This window comes from Ceratotherium simum, chromosome 20 (genome assembly GCF_057802395.1).
Source record: "Ceratotherium simum simum isolate JZ-2026a chromosome 20, ASM5780239v1, whole genome shotgun sequence".
Lineage (NCBI taxonomy): Eukaryota > Metazoa > Chordata > Mammalia > Perissodactyla > Rhinocerotidae > Ceratotherium > Ceratotherium simum.
Genome location: NC_141919.1, coordinates 2419208 through 2440261, shown reverse-complemented (window position 1 = coordinate 2440261; position 21054 = coordinate 2419208). Strand labels below are relative to the sequence as shown.

Genomic DNA, 21054 nt, shown 5'->3' with positions numbered 1-21054 from the left:
TTTCCTGTGCCGGGTGTTGTCCCCTGGGGGTGGTGGGGGAGGAAGGGCAAGCAGGCCTCTGTGGGGACTCCTGTCTGCCCTCCAGCCACACTCAGTTACCCACTTCATTGGAGTTTCGAGGGATCCTGTGGGTGTTCCTGGCTTGCCCCTCTTGAGTCTAGGAGGACTTGAGAGAGTGTGTGGTAGAGGAACCTGTGGCCAGGGCCTGGTAGAGGCCACTGGATTCCAGAGTGGCCTCCAGCCAATTTCAAGACATTATCTAAGAGTAAAACTCAATATTTTTTAAATGATTCATCTGGTTTTTTCTTTAAAAAGCTTCATGTTGGTAACTCTGGCGGGCCACCTGGGGCGTGTAACGGGATTTGAGTTGGAAAGCACAGTGTGGCCCACTCTGGTTGCTTTCTCAACGTGACCGGAGCACCTTCCGAGAGCTGCCTCAGTCCAGGAGGGAGTATTTGCAGAGGACCCAGGAGCCCTGGCGGACAGAAGATGATCGGTCTCCCCAGGATATGGGTGTGCCAGGGAAGGAGGGAGCCTGCCCTTTCCAAGTTCCCAGTGTGGGTGAGGCCTGAACAGATTTAATTCTGTCTCCAAGGTCACATACCAAGTGACAGGCAGGATTTGAATGTGGGTCCACGTGGCTGGGGATTTTCCTCACCACCACAGTACCTCTCAGGATGTGGACCGTTGGTTCAGTAATACGCTTCTCAGGGACACCCTGTCTCGTCACTCAGCAAGCCGAGATTTGAGAGGCCTGCAGGCCTACCCAGTTTGCTGTAAGGATGGGCCTCCGTGGGGGTAGGGCCAGGTGGCACCTGCTTTGTAAAGCATGGAAACTTGAACTTGAATCTGCTACAGTTAACTCACCATGGGGACAGCACAAAGACCTGTCCGCATGGGAGTCTGGCACACTTTCTTAGTGGCACCATTTCTGATCCCCGCTGCCCCTGGAGGAACACATTTTTGGCTTCAGCAGTCCCCCCAACCCCTGTCACTGTCCCAGGTTGAGTGGAAGTGAAGGTATGAGCTGCCCTCCAGGCTGAGCATAAGAAATACTCGTGTCACCTAATGACGGGGATAAGTTCTAAGAAATGCGTTGTTAGGTGATTTTGTCGTGTGAACATAGTGTGCTTGCATAGACCTGGATGGTATAGTCTATTACACACCTAGGCTACATGGTACTAGTCTTATGGGACCACCTTCTTATATACAGTCCATCATTGACTGAAACGTCGTTATGCGACGTGACTGTACACTGATAGGAACAAGCCTGTTTACCAACAAGGTAATGCCTCCACCCAGCAGAGGGACCAGGACAGAGGAGGATCCCACACGTCACCATCGGTCCCCTGGTCGAGTGAAAGCAAGGAAACCCCAGCCCCTTCTGTCTGTCATGTATGCCTTCCTAAGCTGCATGTGAACTTGACCCTGACACACTGGCAGCATTTGCTTGCCATCAGGATCGGTCATGCCACAGGGGGCCATGTGGGCTCCCACGACAGGTCAGCCCCTTCTGAGGCACCCCAGGCCAGGCCTCAGGGTTGAGGAGCCTTCCAGGACATGGGGGCACCAAGGAGGCGGGCAGATGGCAGGACCCCGCCACCCCAGCCGGGTGGTCAGCACAAAACCAGGGATGTTTTAATTTGGGCTTTTCTACAGGCTTATTACAGAGCGGGAAGAGGCAGCCTTGTCCTCTGAGCGAGTCAAGTGGTTAATTGCCAAGCACTGTCCTCAGAGAACAAAGGCTCCGGAAATGGAAGCCCCCTCTGCTCCTTAGTAAGTAGACCCCTGTGCCTTCGCACAGCAGGTTGGGTTGGGGACAAGGGTACACTTTTCCCGAGGCCACTTCGGCTTCCAGCATGTATGGGAACAGGCCAGGTCAACCTGTAGTCAGACCTCGGGCGGCCAGGCCTCTGATGTCCCCCAAGTACCCCATCCTGCACTTGGCCTGCCCGGGGCCTGGCTGTCACCCCTGGTCGGCCTGAGGCAGCCCCTGTTCCCTCCCACCCAAGTTGGGCTGAGCTTCCGGAGGAGGGGGTGCAGGAGCGCCCCAGGAGGCCTCACTGCCCCTCCTGCTCCCACCCCCCAGCCTTGGCTCTGGGCAGCAGCCAGCGCAGGAGCAGTGCCCGGAGCACTGTTGGCCTCAGTGGGAAGTGTGGGGGGGACAGGGAAGAAGGACAAGGGGAGACGTCTTCCTCTCCCTCTTGGTCTCTAGTTTAGGATTATAGGGCTTTAAAGCATTTATTTTTATTGGAATTTCAAATCAAAACATTGAAATGATAGTCTCCATGCCAAACGAAGTACAGAGATGTCACATTAGCAGGCAGAACCTGGTGCCCCAAGTATAGGACCCAGAAATAGCAACCCGTCCCTTTAATACAAAGAGCAGAGCTTTCAAAGAAGAGTTTCAGGCAGATGTTTCTGGTGCGTCTGGCTCTCTCCTCTGACCTGCTTGATTCCGTGTGGAAGCCTGAGGAGGCCAGGAGCCTTGTGGGGTGTGCTCTCGCACAGCAGTCCTCCGCCGTCAGCTTCACCAAAGGTAACTAACCCCCCCTGGGCGGCTAACAGCAAACGCTGCGTGATTTATGCTCAAGGGGCAGTGTTTTCAGAGCTTTACGTTCCGGGCCCGCCACCTCCTCGCTCTCTAGATGGAGCTGCCGGGGGAGGAGCACTGTGAGAGGGGGTCTGCCAGCATGGCACTGCGCAGACCTGCCCTGTGAAGTGAGCCGGGCCGGCCCAGCACATCTCCTGCCAGACAGCCGTGGTCCCAGGCCTGTGGCCTCCGCCGCCGGCCTCCCTGGGGTAGCAGTGCCTGCCACACCCGGCTCCAGAGAAGGCAGGGTGGGGGTGCTGCCCCTGGCACTTCGCCAGCGGGTGAAAAGTGCAGTGACTTTTGGCTTCACCGGTCGTTGGGAGCGCCCCCCCCAGGGCGCCTTGGGCCATGAACCACCTGAGGGTGCACAGAGCGGGTGGGGGCCCTCTGGGCAGGGCCCAGCCATGGTGAAGACGCCATACAGGGGTGCCAGGACGGTGGCAAACCCAAGCCTAGACTTCCTGGAGCCTCCTCAGTCCAAGGTCAGGGCTGGGGAGTGGGGTCTGAAGCCGGAAGGCCTGGGGGTGTAAAGGCCGCCTGGACCGCCCAGGGCAGTGCCCAGAGGTGAGGCTCAAGGAGGAGGCCGTGAATGCAATCCCCAGGCCACTGCCCCGAGGACAGTGACGCGGCCCTCCCTGGCTGGGCCCTGGGGGTTTACAAGGTGGAAGGCAGGAGAAGCCAGTTGAGACTATTCAAGGAGGAAGTTTTATAGATCTTTTCCCATCCTGTGGTGCCATCCGGGAGATTGATCAGCTAATAAGGCATTTCTGTTGCAGTTTGATGACTAGAGAGAGGGTATGAAAAAAGAGGGAGGAGGCCATCAGCCATGGCTGGGGGCGGAAGGAAGCTACCGTAAAACTACGAACATTCCCAGGACCAGCACGGGCTGCGGATCACCTCCTGCTTGGATGGTGGTCGGGCATCCGGGCACCCTGGCATCAGCACATCGGAGCAGAGGCAAACCCGGCCCTCGTGAGAGGACCAGCCAGAGGAGCCCACTAGGGGCGGGGCCTGGGAAAGGGGCTGCTGATGGCACCGGAACCCGTGTGTGTGGGTGTGGGTGTGTGGGTTGGTGGGTGTGTGGGTTGGTGGTGGGTGTGTGGGGGGCAGATAAAGGCCTCTCTGACCATGACCACACATTTCCTTCCACTCCAGACAGCTCACAAAACACTAATCTGGTCCCTGCCAAGTGCTGTTTTGAGATAAAACAAGTTCAGGGGTTTAACTTCTCAGCCCCCAGGCCTGGGTTGGGAGACAGGACAACTGCTGCAAAGACCTGTCCAGGCCCCCCTCCTTCCCTGCCCAGCGCACCCGCCTTCATGGCTCTCAGCCCTTGCTTCCCCCTAACCCCTGTGGGCACAGCCTTCAGCAAGATGGCCACCCCGCTGAGCAGAGCCCAAGGCCCTGCTTCCTTTCTATGGCCAAATATTACTCCATTGTATGGAGTGAGCACGTTCTGTCTTAATTCATTTATCGCACAGCTGCCTTCCCGCCAGGTCCTCGGTGGCTTTGCCTGGGAAGCAGGGCAGTGGGGTGCACGTTGTGGTTTCTGTGCTCTTCAGCCTTCTAAAGATTTTATTTGTTTTTTATTTTTTGCCCCCAAAGCCCCAGTAGATAGTTGTATGTCACAGCTGCACACCCTTCTAGTTGCTGTATGTGGGACTCGGCCTCAGGATGGACAGAGAAGCGGTGCCTCGATGCGCACCCGGGATCCGAACCCGGGCCGCCAGCATCGCAGCGCGCGCACTTAACCACCAAGCCACAGGGCCGGCCCATCTTCAGCCTTCTTGTGCCTGTACTTTCCTTCAGCTCGGACCGTGGGGGATGGCTGTACCCCTGTAGTGCCCAGCCCAGGAGGTGTTCTTGCCTGTGGGGTGAAGCGGGAGGGGCTGGAACTGCCCGCACTTGGGCCTTCGCTGCACTGCCAAGAGTTCTGAGTTCCAGAAAGTTCTTTTCTGCTCTAATAGTTCTCCCTTGTCGCAAGAGGTCTGGCAGAATAGGCCTTGAAAGCAGAAGTGTGTGTCCTGAGATTGGCGAGGACACTCCTGGCAGGATTTGCAAGGCAGCAGTCAAGGAGCCCTCCCCGGTGGAGACTCCCGCAGGCTGCACCCCGAGCCTCAGCGTCCACGTTCTGACTGCATGATTTAAGTCTCCCCAGATCTTACATCAGTTACGTCTGAGGGAGCCTCGAGAAAAAAAAAGAATTATGGGGATAACTGATTAGATAGATAGCCAATTATAGTGTTTGCTAATGGCACACTACAAGTGTACATTTAGGTTGGGTTGTAAAGAAAAGACATAATTTAAGGGAAAGAAATTGTAGCTTTATGATTTTATCTGCTTTAACAAATTAAATAATATGTCAGGAAGAGAGAACTGCAGAAATTGTGGCTTCAGTGCACCTGGAGGGGAGAAGGCTGTTTTGCAGAGCAGGGAAGTGAGTGTTTGTTAGTAATCCCAGAGGCTGGGCACATGAACAGATATATTGCCGTCCAGAAAGTTGGGTCATGGCCCACAGACTGCTCTGTCTGGGGGTGCTCCAGAAGCCCTGTTGATGGAAAGGCTTTTACCGTAGACTAGACTCCTATACAGATGACCTCAGCAGGTGTCTGCGGGGTGCCTACTGTATGCCAGGAGCTACTGCAGGCACTCGTGGTGGAGCCAGTCAGTGGAGAGTAAACGTAAGTAGATTAGCTGGTGTCTAGATGGTGTTGGGGATGAAAGTCGAGGTAGTGCAGGGTAAGGGTGGAGAGTGTGTGGTGCCATTGTCATTGGGGTGGTCAGGGAGGCCCCATGGAGGCAGTGACATGTAGTAGGTGAGAGAGCTGACCTGCATGTCTGGGGGGGTTCAGGACAGCCCATGCAAAGGCCCTGGGGTTGGAGCGTGAGTAACTGCCAGGGGAGCAGGTGGGGGGGCGGTGAAGGGATCGTAGGGAATATTAGGAGATAAAGTCAGAGAACAAAAGGGGGTCCAGATTGTGTAGGGCCTTGAAAGCCATTTTAAGAATGCTGGGTTTTCCTCAGTGAAGAGGGGAGCTTTTGGAGTGCTTTGAACAGTGGTGTGAGATGATGGTACTGGAAAGGGATTGCCGAGACCCTGCTCGCTGTGGGGCAGGGAGCAGGGAGACCAGGCAGATGATGGCGTCTGAGAGTGGAGGGCAGGAAATGGTCAGATTCAAGAAGGTCCTGATGGATTTGACATGGGAGTGAGAGAAAGAGAGGCATCAAGAATAACTAAAGAGTTGGGCCAGAGTTACCAGCAACTGACATGCGAGACTGTGGTTTCGGGGGGTGGGGGTGGGGCTGGTGGGATGAGCTCTGCATGTGTTAACCTGAGATGGTCATGGAGATGCCTAACAGGATGCTCAGGTCTGTGGTCCAGGAGAGAGGTGTGGCCCTCTGCACAGAGATGGCATGTGAAAGCCCAGTGCCGTTGTTACCGCACAAAGGGCACGATCTGCTTGCTGTGAGACAAAAGCCAATCGTCAAGAGGCAAGATGGTGGCAGAGAAAGGGCAGTTTATTACAGCTTGCTAGCAAGGGAGAAGACGGCTGACTAATGTCTCAAAGAGCCACCTTAAGGAGGCACAAAATCTTATAGCAGTTATATAGGGCGGTGGGTTATAGGGGAGGGGGTCCGGAATGTTGACCCTCGGGTGTTACAGACTAGGAGTTGCCACACCAGATCTTTCAGTTGTCATTGATGATGGCTATCAGCATAGACTCTCTGTTCGGGGGTCATCACATTTGTAAGGAACTAAAAGAACAAAGTCATCATCTTATCGCAGCTGGAAGGTGCATGCACAAGCAGGGGTCGTAAAATCCACAGAGCAGTTAGATCTCCTGGAGGGTGCAGATCCAGCTGGGTTAGTTTGAGGGAGGTCATTCTAAGTTACAAAAGAGTTTTTCTTTTCTACAATATGGCTTCCCTTATGTCAACTTTGTCTTAAGCCGATATCACAGTGAGGGTTCACAGGGCGAGGCACCCACCAGGAAGCGGTCAGGGGTCGAGCAGGGACTAGTTCTCAGGTTGAGAAGACCCAGAATGTTTCACCAGCCAAGGTCAGGGAGGAGGGGAGAGTGACGGGTTAGGTGCTGCCCAGACCAGAGGAGGCCTGAGAACTGTCGGCTGGTGTCACAAGGGGACTCGTGTCCCTGACAGGAGCAGTCTCCTCGTGCTCCCTCTTTCAAGTCCCAAACCACTGTAATGACTTGAGCTTTAGAATATGTGCTAACACGTGGCATACTTCATTATATTCCACTCCACTTCCAGAATTTTCCTGGCTGTTCTTAAATGTTTATTTTTCCATATGAATTTTGGAATTGGATTATCTAGTTCTCATTAGGATCCTATTAAGTCTAATTTATATCTCTGTAGCAGTTAGTGTTTCTATCCAGGGTGTCTTTCCGGAAGGAAGGAAAGAACCACCAGTTAGAGCAGTGGATCTCAACGGGATGGGGGGTTTCCTCTGGGAGACACTTGGCAGTGTCTGGAGAAAACTTTGATTGTCACTACTGGGCTGGCCTCTAGTGCGGAGACGCCAGGACGGTGCTCACTACCCTAGGAAGCACATGACAGCCCCACAGAGCCTTACGTGGTCTGCACTGGAGAAACCCAGTCTAGTGACTACAAACTGGTCTTCTGCCATGGGCCCTCCTCTACTTTTCTTGCTCTATTGCTGAGTGTTGGGCTGTTTTCATGGGATGCAACCTTCTCAGCTGCTCTAGAAGAGTCTTAACAAATAGACGATATATAGTGCTGTGGATGTTTTTTATTTTCTTCAGCTGCCTGGGCTCTGACCCCTTCCTGTAGGAGGGTGGTACCGCTGGTGGTGTTCAAGGTATCCAATAACGTCACAGAAGCAAAACAAGCCACACACTTGCTTTTCCAGCTCCCCTTACAGCTTAGGTGCAGGCAGGGGACCTGGGCTCCCCCAGTCAGAGGCGCCAGCTGGGACTCTGACCGGTGCTTCAAAGAATGGGGCGCAGGGGCCTGTCCCACTGCCGGAGGTTGCAGATGATGCAGGAGAGAGCTACAGAGGTGCTGAGCCGCAGGGTTCAGAGGCGGCACGGGAGTGTCCTCCCCAGACCGTTCTGAAGCCGGGGTGTGGGCACCGCTGCCAACCGGCTAGCACTAAGCCTTGCCTGCGTGACAATGTGTGGGCTTTTAAATACCCTTTTGACCAGTTCCCTTTTACTTTCAGCACTGTGTCCATTTCTGTTGCTTGCAACCAAGAATCCTGGCTGATACATGTGGATTCATCGTAATGTGAGGAACATCAGAGGCCAATAAGATTTCCAACACTGATTTATGAGACTACTTCTACAGAAAAGTTAAGAGGTGTGAAACTCTCAGTATCAAAGTATAGAAATTTCCTACCTAAAACACCAGGTACACTAAGACATGATTATGTCAGGACTGGGGAAAAGGAAAGTCCTACGTTATAAGCTTCATTGTTACCAGTCTTTATATAAGGGATATGATTTGGACTCACAGTATAAACAAATTGTGGAACTGGATTTTAGAAGGCAGCTTTAAGACACACACATATTTATTTTGCCTAATTTGGGTTCTTTCTTTAGGAGTAATAAAAGGTGATGATAACTTAGAATTGTTTGACGAAGTCCATGAAATCCGTGTTAAATCCAGTGTCAAGTAGAGGGAAGAAGCCCATTTCCAGTACCGCTGCTGGTGGGTGGGGCGGTAAGGAGTTGAGAGAGAGAGAAGAGGCCAGGAGAGGTGCGCCTGGAGCCTGCATCTCGCTGCTTCCTTGTGGAAGAAGGACGAGCATCCTCACCCTTGCCCTCACTATGCAGACACTTCCGTGCCCACCCTCCGCCCCCAGGCTGGCCCGTCCTGAAATGACGGCACTGCCAGCCGCCTGCCCTGGTTCTAGGCTTCCCCAGTGTCGCCCTGCGAGTCCCTGTTCTTGACTGACTCCTCCACTTCGACAAAAAGCCTGTCTTTCTCCTGTCCCCTGGATGCTATCTCATTTTTGTCCCAGCATCCTTGACCCACCAGTGAGAAATAGGGCTGAGTGGAGAAGGGCTAAGAACACACACAAACATAGAGCCAGCCTGGGCCTGCCCAGGCAAGGGGTTTCTTCAGAAACGAGTCTTACCCACTTGCCATCCGCTCTCTCAGATGCCTTTTGGACATGACGAGAGGTGCCCAGTGTCCTGTGTCGGGAAGCAGAGTGACCATCCAGAAAGCCCGTGTACACTGCTTGGCTGCAGTGAAACCAGAGACTGGGGTCCTGCAGGGAGCCACAGTGACGCGTGCCCCACCAACCGGTGGGGTCCGTCTTGCACGACTCCTCGGGGAGCGTGTGAAGGCTGGAGCACAAGGGCCATGAGTGAGTTTCTGAAAGACCAGAGCAAGCAGGAGGGTGTGGGCTGTGCTTTGTTGGACAAGTTCTATTTTCAGAAATGGGGGAAGAACAACGTATAGAACAATCCAATTTACACTAAATGGTAATATTTAAGTCTGACTTACAGAAAAAAAAATGTATATGTATGTCTGATGCATTTCATTTGGTCTCAGCAGCCCCTGCTGCCTGCCCACCCTACAGTCACTCTCCCTTCTTCCTGGCCAATGGGACCCCAGTTTGTAGATGTCTGGTGGCAAGATTCCCAGGCCCAAAGGATAAACCATAATTGGTCTTTTCCAGGGGCAGATCTATCTAGGTTTTGTGCAGCCTGAAGCTTCCATAACTTGTGAGTGGAGGGAAGCTTTTTCTAAGATTATAATATTTAAAGAAGAATACCGGGGCCAGCCCCATGGCGTGGCGTAGCGGTTAAGTGCATGCGCTCTGCTGCTGGCGGCCTGGGTTCGGATCCTGGGCGCGCACCGACTCACTGCTTGTGAGGCCATGCTGTGGCGGCGTCCCATATAAAGTAGAGGAAGATGGGCACAGATGTTAGTCCAGGGCCAGTCTTCCTCAGGAAAAAGAGGAGGATTGGCATAGATGTTAGCTCATGGCTGATCGTCATCACCAAAAAATAAAAAAATAAAAAAAATAATAGAGTACAAAATTAGGTGCAGTGTGACTTTTTATTTAGAAGGAAAAAATATAAGACAAATTACAAATTTTAAAAAGCTAACAAATTCCATTGACATCTCCAAGTCCCAGTGAAAAACATAACCTTTGTATTAACAGGTGGTCAGGAAAGCCTTTTCTCCCTCTCATTTTGGGCTCTGTTCTCTGATCCCAGTCCACGGCTCAGGAGAACGCAGAGGCTTTGTAAAGAAATGGGGAGATACTACAAACAGGCTGAGGCAAGGTCAGGACAGGAAGGAATCTTCCAGAAACGCAGCTTACATAGTGTGAGGTGGATAACCGTCTTGTTTTTACTGTTGGCTGGGAAATACAGCGTGAATGGAAGTCCACAGGGAAGCACAACCCCCCCGGGAGGTCTGATTCCAGGCAGGCGCTCACTTTAAGCATTACTCACCACCACCAAACTGAGCCCCTTCTTCATGTCCGCAGAGGTTGACCACAGCTTCCACAGCAAAAATCAACATAGGAGAGAGGTCCTCAACTCCAAGTGAAGCATATGAAAGTAAGAATGATGGCAGTTGTGATAAAAGTACTTTAACAGTACACATTTCATAGTGTAACATTTCTCAAAAGGAAGGCTTAGGTCAAAAGTACTTGGAATTTTGCTGATCCATAACCAAAACAAATAATTCTCCTGAAAGTGCAACCTCTAATACAACAAAACTTGACTCATATCTCAAACAGCAGCTGGGACTGAAGGCGATTCGGAGATTACTAATACATAAATCAAAGTGGACATAAAGTCTTGACTCTCTTGACAAACAGAATATACACCAAAGAGCATAAAATCAATGCAAGTGAAGGATAAACCAGAAAGGAAAAAGTATCTTCAACTGACGTGAAAGAAACATTAACCCTGGGGCTACCAATTCTTTATTATAAATTTCCAATTCCCATTTCCTTTCACAAGACAACTGTTGCATAATCTGACGTTTCTGGAACACATCCTGTACCCCGGCCCCCAGCCATCTTTGAGGTAATATGAACTCTTTCGGTAGCAGTCAGTGTTCAGCAGACAGAAAGCAAAAAAAGCTAGCAGCAGGCTGGCTTGATTTCACTGCTCAGCAGTGGTGCTCTCCACAGCAGTGCCGGCACAGGCACCCACGGTGCCCAGCGGCCCCTCACCACTCCTTGCCACTGGGCTTGGTGGGCTCTGCTTCCCCTTGACCTGCTCAGGGGGTGCCAAGGGAAGCTTGAGGGATCCTGACCCTCGTGAATGAAGAATTTCTTAGGGAAGCAAGAGAGTGTGGCTTTATCTTAAATCCCTATGGATTAAAAGAAATACAATAACAATTACCTGACTTCTAAAAAAAAGAGGTCTATGGAAAAGGGCTAAGTTACTTTCTAAACTGATCAGTAGCTCATGACCAAACTCTTGGTCCAAAGACTCTGAAACATTCAAATAATGTTGTGCATCTTGGTTGATATGGGAAAAAAAGGAAATGAGCCTCTGTTCTTCAGCCAGCCTTTCTTCAGTGATTCTCTAATGGACGTCCTGGGCCGGGCAGGTACAGGGAATGCGGGAGGCATAATCCAGCCATTAGTGCGAAATCTGGGTCTGGGCCTAAAGCACTTGTTAGGTTTTGGGCAGCCTGAAGCTTCTATAATTTGCGAGTGGAGGGAAGCTTTGTACCACTGGAGGGAAGATATGTACCACTGGAACTTGCCAAGATGTTTTTGGCTCGTTCTCACGGCTCAGAGAGGGTACTCCTCCTACATACAAACTTGGAGCCATAAGAAGCAGTCTCATCATTTTGTTGTGTGGCCCCAACGAGCCTGGGCCCCTGCGTGACAGCGACATCTTCAACAGGCCTGTGCTAGACTTGACCCCGCAGCTCTGCAAGGAGCTCTCTGGCCAGTTTTCTCGATGCAGGGGCTTCCATGCAGAGATGATCCCATCTGTACAAGGTCTGGTCAAGAAAGCTAGCGATCTCGTGGGTTATCTCATCCGTGTGCGCCATCTGCAAGGGGGACAGGAGAGAAGGCAAATTAAAACACTCTCCAGACAGACACAGCTTTCCATCCAGTGGCCCCACCGTGACCACCCTGCCCCGGAAAAGCAGATGCATTCCTGTTAGCTCCAAAGGGCTCTTGTTCTGTTTTCAAGGTGATTAGCACAGCCAGGCTCTTCTCAAAGGCTGGCCACCCAGTGAGCAGAGTCATTTCCTAATGATCACCCTCTCCTGACAGAATGGCCTCAGACTCACGAAGGCTACAGACAAGCGCTACGTTTCCTGGAACGCCAGTCACCAGCTTTGGGATTATTTGCTGTGGGGAGCAAAGGCAAGTAAACATGCTGTGGCTTCACTTTCTGCAAGAGGCTCGCACTCATGTGCGAACTGTAAAATGCTGAAAGGAAAAATGCCACCTGTTCTCACACAGACAGCTTTATAGATGGCGTTCCCGGGCTAGCAACCTGGGCCCGCTTGTTTTTTAATAGGCATCTAAGGTTTTAACACCGAACTCTCAAGGGAAGCAGGAAACACAGGAATTGTTAGTTCCTCTAAACACAGCCCCAAGGCATTCACAGTTGTTGGTGTCAGGAAGTATTTTCCTAAGAATTTCAGTTGAGCAAAAAGAGAACAGCAAGAATCTCAAAATTTAGCTGCGTAAAGAATTTACTGTGATTTTGTAGACACCAGCGCATTAAGAAGGCCTATGTTTTTGAGAGTAATTTATATTATCTGTTTTGTGTGTCAGTTTATGCAGAACCCTCAGTCAAATGTTTGGTCACAGCAGCCCAAGGTCAGCTTCCTCCCCATCTCCACACTGGGCCTTTCTGGTGGGGTGAGCAACTGCCCTGTTTACCCGGGACTGTCCCACAGCCCAGGAAATGCTTCGATCCCAGGCCACTTACCTCCTGACCAGCAGTCAAGGCAGACACAGCACGTGCACTATGGGTGGCAGTGCGGGAGGGGGGCACACCTCGACCAGCGTCAGCTCTTTGGCCCAAGCTGAGCTGGGCTCTGCTAGGGGATGGGGGTTCATTGTGGCTCTTGGCATCTGTATTATCATTGCTTGGTTTTTACTCAGAAATCACAGATGCTGTAGATGACCTTTGTCAGATGCAGCCTCTGTCCTTCATGAATGAAACAATGTGAGCCTCTCTGGGACGCCTTAAGAGAGTTAACTTACCACCTAGAATGCAAGTGGGGGATGACTGCCTCCTGCTCGTGGGTTGGGTCTGGCAATGCCCAGGGACCCCAGGGACCCCACCGAGCCAGAAGCAGGGCAGAGTAGCCATTAGAGACGACTGGAGGTCACCTGATCTAACCTCACATCTTCTCTACAGGCTAACTCCACTCCCACACTGTCCCATTCAAGGTCTCTAGTCACATACACAGACCTGCCTCACTGCAGCTGAGGGAGGGAAGCTGCAGCCTTACAGGGTTTGGCTGAGTCATGTCAGGGGTTAAATTCATTTTGAGTTCAGCGACTATGAACTGAACGCTGTATTTCAGATTCTTGCTAACTTCTGGCTGTTATTGCCATGGTCCAGCAACAGAAGACGGGGCGGGGGGGCGGGGGGGATGGGACACAAGAACTCAGGAAAGGACAGGAGGCAGGAGAGGATGAGCTGCAGGGGCGGGAGGAATCCAAACCCCAGCCGGGCGGCTCGCGCCTCATTCTCATCCAAGAGCCACACGGGAAGACGGTCAACAAGGAGCAGGGAGTGGGCAAGAGAACCAGCAGCCAGAGAAGAAGAACAATGGGTGGGAAGGGGCAGGGGTTCTGAGGAAGAAGTTCAGTGCAAACTCTCGGAAGCCCAATGCGGCAGAAGCTGATTCCTAGGGCCTGTACACTGAGCTAGAGGAAAGTCCACTGAGAGCGTCCTACAGCAGAGGCTGGAGGGATGAACACCTTTAAGTTGAAATGGAGCTACTCAGGAAGGCGGGCCAATGGCACTAGGGGTCCGCTTGGAGAAAGGCTGTGAAGAGACAGGCTTGCACACACAGGCCCAGCGTGCACAGCTCTCCAAAGCTGATGCCAACACAAGAAGGACAAGGCTAGCACCCATGCCTGGGAGCTGGCTTTGCTTGGGCCTCTCTGAGTTCACATCAAAGCTTGGCCAGGGCTAGGGTCCTGAGGGGGTGAAGCCAAAGCTGCTGGAAGAGAAAGGCTGTCCCACCAAAGCCAACACGTCCACCGTCTGGCCGCCAGCTGCTCCCAGGCCAAGGAGACCTAGCCTGGAGCTCTTTCAGGGTGCTTGCAGAGCGAGGAGCTGACGAGACGGTGGGAGGCGAGCAGAAGTCCACAAGAGACTGGCACTGTGCAGAGGACTCCTGTCTGTCCTGTGTGTAGCTGCGTTGGCCGAGTTGCCTTCAGCCTGTCCTGTGGCCACTGCAGGAAGCCTTCGAGTCAGAAGGCTGGTACATTAGTAAAAACTGTTTCAGAACATCTGCAAGGACACCATCCAGGAGGCTCCTCGGCCCCAGTGGGCTCCAAGGTGCCCAGATGCCTAGCACCTGCTAAGAAGGCAGCGCATAAAGAGAAACGTTGGTGTTTTATCCTTTAATGAATTTTTTTGCAGCTTAGCTGACTTAGAAATTGAATGGGAGTTTTCCATGTTCCCTCTGATGTATGGCTGGGATTGAACGATCTTGTGGGAATGGGGTGCCTGGCATGGGCGGCAAACCTGAACTTTGTGACATGATCTAGCTCCTTATTAACAGCAGCTTCTGTGTGTGTGAGACTTGAGGGCAGTCCATTTTGAATGTGGACTGTATTCCTGGAATGGACGGAAAGGTTGTTGGAATAACTGAAGCAGAGATCTGGGTGTCTCCGAGGAGGTTTCTCTGGGTTATGTTCTCTCACTCCCCCTGGGCAGGGCCAGGCCACGATCTCCCTGACCCCTGAGCAAGGTGAGCTCCAGCCATGGGCCTGCTTCCCACTCCCAGGGTGACAGGATGGGAGGGGAACAGGATGAGAGCTCACGGGGGAGAAAGAGAGCGCGGGCTCCCCTGGGGCTGAAGCTCCACTCACAGGTGACCAGGGCATGGGCAGGAGATCAGAGGTCAGGTGACAAAAATGCCGCCAACACTTTCATGATTCAAAAGTGCCTACTGTTGACTTTTAAAGTAACTTTTAATTTTGGAACAGTTTTAGATTTATAGTTTTACCAAAAAGATAATACAGAGAGATCCCATATATCCCCCCCAGTTTTCCCATTATTAACCCCTTACGTTAGCATGGTACATTGGTCACAATTAATGAGCCAATATTGATACATTTTTATTAACTCAAGGCCAGACTTTATTTTGATCTCCTCAGTTTTTCCCTCATGTCCTTTTTCTGCTTCAGGAACCCATCTGGGACCACATTACATTTAGTGGTTGTGTCTCCTTAGGCTCCTCTTGGCTGTGACAGTTTCTCAGACTTTCCTTGTTTTGATGACCTGGACAGTTCTGAGGAGTGCTGGTCAGGTATTTTGTCAAGTGTCCCTCAACTGGGGTTTGTCAATTGTTTTTGCATTATCAGACTGGGGCTGTAGGTTCTGAGGAGGAAGACCACAGAGGTGAAGTGCCTTTTCCTCACATCACATCAAGGGCACATACTGTCAACGTGACTTACCCCTGTTGATGTTGACCTTGATCACCTGCCTGAGGTAGTGGCTGAAAAGCGACTATTATAACTTAGACTTGGCCAGAGAGAAAGTTCGTTGATACCAAGTTCTATGGACATCTTTTAGCTCTCACCTGTGGAGTTCTCCTACCCAAATGGACTGGGAAGTAAGTGAGGAGTGTATTTTACAAAAGTATACAATAGATCACTGTGCTGGGTGGATCCCGAGGAGATGGCACCCAGCACGTGACACGAGTCCTTTTCTGCTCGTGGCCACGTGCAGGCTCTTGTGAGGTCTTGTCTGAGTGTGAGGGGCGGGACTGACAGGCGGCTGCTGTGGCCTGCCTGCCCCACATCGACTGCTCTGCCAGGACTGAGGAGAACCTCCTGGGCGCTGGCTTCTGAGGTTCTTGGCAGTCCCATGTGTCACTGGGACTTGCCTCATATTCACATTCAAACAGAACCTGCCCTGGAAAGGAAGAGGAGGGGGCCCTCTGGGTGCTGGGAACATTCTTTTCTTGATTTGGTTGCTGGTTTCATAGATATTTCTGGTTTGTGAAAATTCATCAAGCTGTACAGTTGTTGTAGGTATATGTCAATAAAAAGTAAACCAAAACAGAAATAAAAGGTCTAAGAAGTTGATAGGTGATAGGTTTTTTTTTTTTTTGAGATGAGCATTCTTTTTATTGTAGTAAAATACACATAATATAAAATTTGCAGTGTTAACCATTTTTAAGTGTACAATTCACTGGCATGAAGTAAATTCACAATGTTTTACAACCATCACCACCATCTGTTTCTAGAACTTTCTCATTATCCCAACAGAAACTCTGTACCCATTAAACACTAACTCTTCATCCCTCTCTCCACTCCCCAGCCCCAGGTAAACTTCTATTCTAATTTCTGTCTCGATAAATTTGCCCATTCTAGGTACCTCATATAAGTGGAATCATATAATGTATGTCCTTTTGTGTCTAGCTTATTTCACTTAGCGTAATGTCCTCTAGGTTCATCCATGTTGTAGAACTTATTTTTTTTTTTTTAATTATAGGCAGGATTTGTTGCCTTCACTTTATAATTTTGTTTATTTATTTTTTCCCCAAAGCCCCAGTAGATAGTTGTATGTCATGGCTGCACATCCTTCTAGTTGCTGCACGTGGGACGCGGCCTCAGCATGGCCGGAGAAGCGGTGCGTCAGTGCACGCCCGGGATCTGAACCGGGGCCGCCAGCAGAGGAGCGCACACACTTAACCGCTAAGCCACGGGGCCGGCCCTAATTCATTTTTAAGGCTGAAAAATATTCCATTATATATATAGACCCCATTTTGTTTATCCATTCGTTGATGGACATCTGGGTTGTTTCCACCTTTTGGCTGTTGTGAATAATGCTGCTATGAACAGAGGTGGACAAGTATCTGTTTGAGTCCCTGCTTTTAATTCCTTAGGGGTATACACAGAGGTAGAATTCCTGGATCATATAGTAATTCTGTGTTTAACTTTTTTTTTTTTTTGGTGAGGAAGATAGGCCCTGAGCTAACGTCCATTTTGCCAATCATCCTCTTTTTGCTGAGGAAGATTGGCCCTGAGCTAACATCTGTGCCCATCTTCCTCTATTTTGTATATGGGATGCCACCACAGCATGGCTTGATGAATGGTGCATAGGTCCGCACCCAGGATCTGAACCTGCAAACTCCAGGCCGCTGAAATGGAGCACATGAACTTAACCACTACACCACCAGGCCAGCCCCTATGTTTAACTTTTTGAGGAACCAGTAAGCTCTTTTACACAGTGGCTGCACCATTTTAATATTCCCAACTAGAAATATATGAGTGTTCCAGTTTCTCCACATCCTCACCAACACTTATTATTTTCCGTTTTGTTTTGTTTTCTTTATAACACCATCCTAGTGAGTGTGGAGTGGTACCTCATTGTAGTTTTGATTAGCGTTTTCCTGATGGCTGATGTACTGGGCATTTGTTCATGTGCTTTTTGGCCATTTGTACTTCTCCTTTGGAGAAATGTCTATTCAAATCCGTTGCCTATTTTTGAATTGGGTTTTTGTTGTTGTTGAGTTGTAAGATTTCCCTATATATTCTGGATACTAAACCCTTATCAGATAAATGGTTTTCAAATATTTTCCTCTCATTCTGTGAGTTGTCTTTTCACTCTCTTGATAGTGTCCTTTGATGTACAAAAGTTTTTAATTTTGATGAAGTCCAATTTATCTATTTTTTCCTTTTGTTGCCTGAGCCTTTGATGACATTATTCAAGAAATCATCCCCTAATCCAATGTCATGAACGGTGCTCACTTTTGACTTGGACGTTCTTTACCCCTCATGTCAGCTGGGCTTCAGGAAGGAATTCTTTGTAATTAGCAAACACTTTTTTAAATTAACAAACAAAATTCTTTGAACTGCTGCAGTGAGCACATTCTCACTGAAGTCTTATTTCTCTTCATGAGGAGCAAGAGAGTCGTGCACTGTCACTGAAAGAATAGTACATGGGGAGACAGGAGACCCAGCTTTTACTATGAGCTCTGGTAGCAAGGTGTGACCTAGAAAAAGTCACCTCTTTTCCTGGAGCCTCCATTTTCTCTTCTGTGACATGAAGGTGTTATAAAGGGCAGGCTCTGGGGTCCATCCCAGCTGTCAATCTCACTGCCTATCCATCCACGTTTGGATAGCATCCTGGTACACACACTCTTCAAGGGCCGGGCCCTCAGGTGGATAACTCACCTTTTACCTGGAATGTGAATGAGACCAAGAGTACTAGAAAACGGGAGACTTACAAGGGTGATGACTTCCCGGGCAATTGCGTGGCCTCCAGGAGCCCAGAGCAGGAAGTTCAGGAGGAGATGCCTGATCAGCTGTCCACACGCAGATGGTCTGGGGGCTGCGGCTTGGCTCTCTCCAGCTGCTGCCTGCAGATCCCTAGCTGAGAGGGCCGGACTTCTGAGCAGCTTCATGAGGCGGCCATGCACTGCCTTCACCTCCACCTGGGGAGTATAATTACAAAGGTAAGAGATGAGAGAAGAGTCTCAGGACGTGCATGGTTCTAGGACTTATTTGGTACTTTGAAGCAAGGCCCAGAAAGAGGCGAGGACTGGCGCATGAGGGAGGGCAGACAGGCGGCCCACGTTTGAGTTTACACACTGCTCCACACAAACACAAATGGGCGTAATGGAAATTTCTTGACTTTTCTTTTGTCTTTCTCACTAAGCAGCCAGGGCACCATGCCAGGAATTGACCTTTTTTTGTATGAAAGGAAATGGAGAAAAGTCTTCAGCAGAATGCAGTCAGATTTTTCTATTGTGGGGAAAAGAACAAAAGGCTCCTTGAAGACTTGCTCACTATCACAGCCACAAATCAATTAAAGCCCCATGCAATCAGACCTCTGCTGAGCCAATGTTCTGATAAGAATGAGGTTTGCCTTTTGCTATCTTTGCGGGGAGGAAACACACACACACACACACCCCTTTTGTTTTGTTTTAGACACTGGGACAGTCTGTGCCTACATGTTTAAAGCTCAAGCAGAGGCCACAAGTCTGTGGAATCCACATAATAATGGTGATTGTTACAGGTCTGTGGATTGTTTCTGCATAAAAAATATTTATTTCATGCTGAGATTCCTCCTTGCTGTAACAATGGTATGTCAAGTTGACTTGGAAAACAAAGCAAAAACTGAAAGCCATAGATCCAAAATGCCACATGGAACTCATGAATAGCTATGTTCCATCATTTTCGAAAGAAGACTTAGGCCTATTCTGAGAATTCCCATGACCAATTTTATGGATTTTGTGTGAGTCATTTGTTTTCCTGGAAGTTAAGGCCACATTCAATGAAGTCTGTCATAAACTCCAGTACACTAGGAGTGCTGTGTGAGCTATTCTAACCACAATACAAGACCGTGAGAAACTGCACCATGGGACTCTTCCATGGAGAATGGCAGCCTTCCAACAGGAGAAGGCCACTCTCTCACCACCTCTCTTCCTTCGGAGCCTGAGCCTGCCCTTGTCTGACAGCATCTATGGGAGCCCAAGACCATCTTGCCATCTAAATGGGTCTTCAAAAATGTGAGGGCTTAGGAAGCTATGCCTTCATGTCCATTTTCCTCTTAACTGGCATTGATTTTCTACCTTTGTCCAATATTCCCTAAGACTTGGTCTTCTTCCTCTCTATTTCATCCCTTCAAATGCCTTCCATGTCCACCAAGCTTTTAGCTGAAATGCCAATAACTGTAAATGCTTTCTGATTTTTTCAGGAGAAAGATATAAGCTCTCTTTTCTAAGTATTACTTTTTATCCTGCATCATGAAAATTTATATGTGCTCACTGTAGAAAATTTGAACAAAAAAGTAAAAAGAAAAAAAAATGACCTATAACTCCACCATCCAAAGAGACTCATTGTTAATAACTAGGTTTACATTCTTCTTGTCTTTTTCCTATGCATTGTGAACTCAGCACTCATTACACAATGTTTTGTTATCTTACAGTTTTCTTTTCACAATGCACTACAAGAAATTTACCATATCTAGAACACATATTCTTTGAGAACATGATTTTTCATGGTAGAATGCTATCCCATGGTTAGAATATACCACACTTTATTTAGCCAACATCCTTACTATTGAAAGTTTAGGGCATTTCCAATTGTTGCAATCACAAACAATGCTGTGATGATATTCTTGTACATAAATCTCTGCATGGATCTCTCATTACTTCCTTAGGATAATTCCTAGAAGTGGAACAACAGTGTTAAAGAGTATGAACCCTTGCCTAATTCTTAAGGGATAAAAACAGATATTTTTTATTTTTATCATGATCCAATTCAAAGCTAGCAAAAGAAGATGGACACTGGCTGGCATCGAACATGGCTTGCAGAGAGAAGGCAGGTCTTTGTGTGGTGGTACCCATACCAGGCAGGGACAGTTACTCTTTGCTCCCCATTCTTGAACCTCAAGGATGGCCAGCAGAGATGACAATTCCAGCCACGGTACACTGTTGGGGCTAAGCAAGTAACTGTGATTTAATTACACCTTTTAAGGCAAAGGTACAGATATTGTCAAGTTCAATCAAATTTTACCATAATCATGCTTTCAAAGGCAGTTCACAGTTTGTTTCTGAATCACCCAACAGACCATCAAAGGGATTAAAAGCTCACAAAACTCAGGAGAGCAAGAGGTATGTACTACTAGTTAAACTAGGCACCCTGGGCCACGCTCGCTCCCCGGGACGGCACACATGCCAGTGCTTCGGGTTGGGCACCAAGGAGGAGGAAGAGGCTTTGGAATGACAAATATGAAGCACGGCTCCAATCACAAGGCTGCTGGCTACCTCTGACAGAATATCCAGGAAGGAAATGACATAGGGCACTAAACCACTCTGAGTGAGCTCATCCACTTTTATCCAGGATGCTGAATCATCCCCAGAGTAAGAACTATGCATAGGTTTCATTAAAAAAAAAAAAAAAAAATAGACCAGGTTAACTATTAGAATGATGTGCCAATGCAGAACTTTCTAGAAATTAAATTTTATTGGACAATATATTTTTCTATTCTTCAAAAGTGAGTATGTGTCAATTTCTATGATCAAAATGGAATTTAATACATAACCTATCAACTTAGCTTATGCAGAATCAAATATAAGGTATATATAGAAGGGCTTTAGAAATCATTAGTGCTTCATATATTTTAATTATTATTAAAAATAAGATGATGAGGGGAGTGATGTCAGCATCAAGGCAGAGTGAGCTTTCCCCCTTAGACTTTCCCTCGCTAAGATACAACAAAAAGGACATTCAAATACCAACAAAGGACATTCACACAACCCAAAAGACGTCT

At 49.2% G+C, this 21054-nt stretch overlaps 1 protein-coding gene across 9 annotated transcripts in view; it reads right to left on the bottom strand.

The window, feature by feature from the left end:
* Positions 1–9632: 9632 nt before the first annotated feature.
* Positions 9633–21054, bottom strand: part of FANCC (FA complementation group C) — a 265045-nt gene continuing 253623 nt past the window's right edge. For all 9 annotated transcript variants that reach the window (XM_087444295.1, XM_087444301.1, XM_087444298.1 and 6 more), the window contains 2 exons: positions 18005–18211; positions 9633–11614 (listed from right to left, as the gene is read on the bottom strand). In XM_087444295.1, coding sequence (XP_087300421.1) covers positions 11471–11614; positions 18005–18211 — 351 coding nt within the window. In that variant the 3' untranslated portion in view covers positions 9633–11470. The remainder of the gene's footprint in view (positions 11615–18004; positions 18212–21054) is intronic.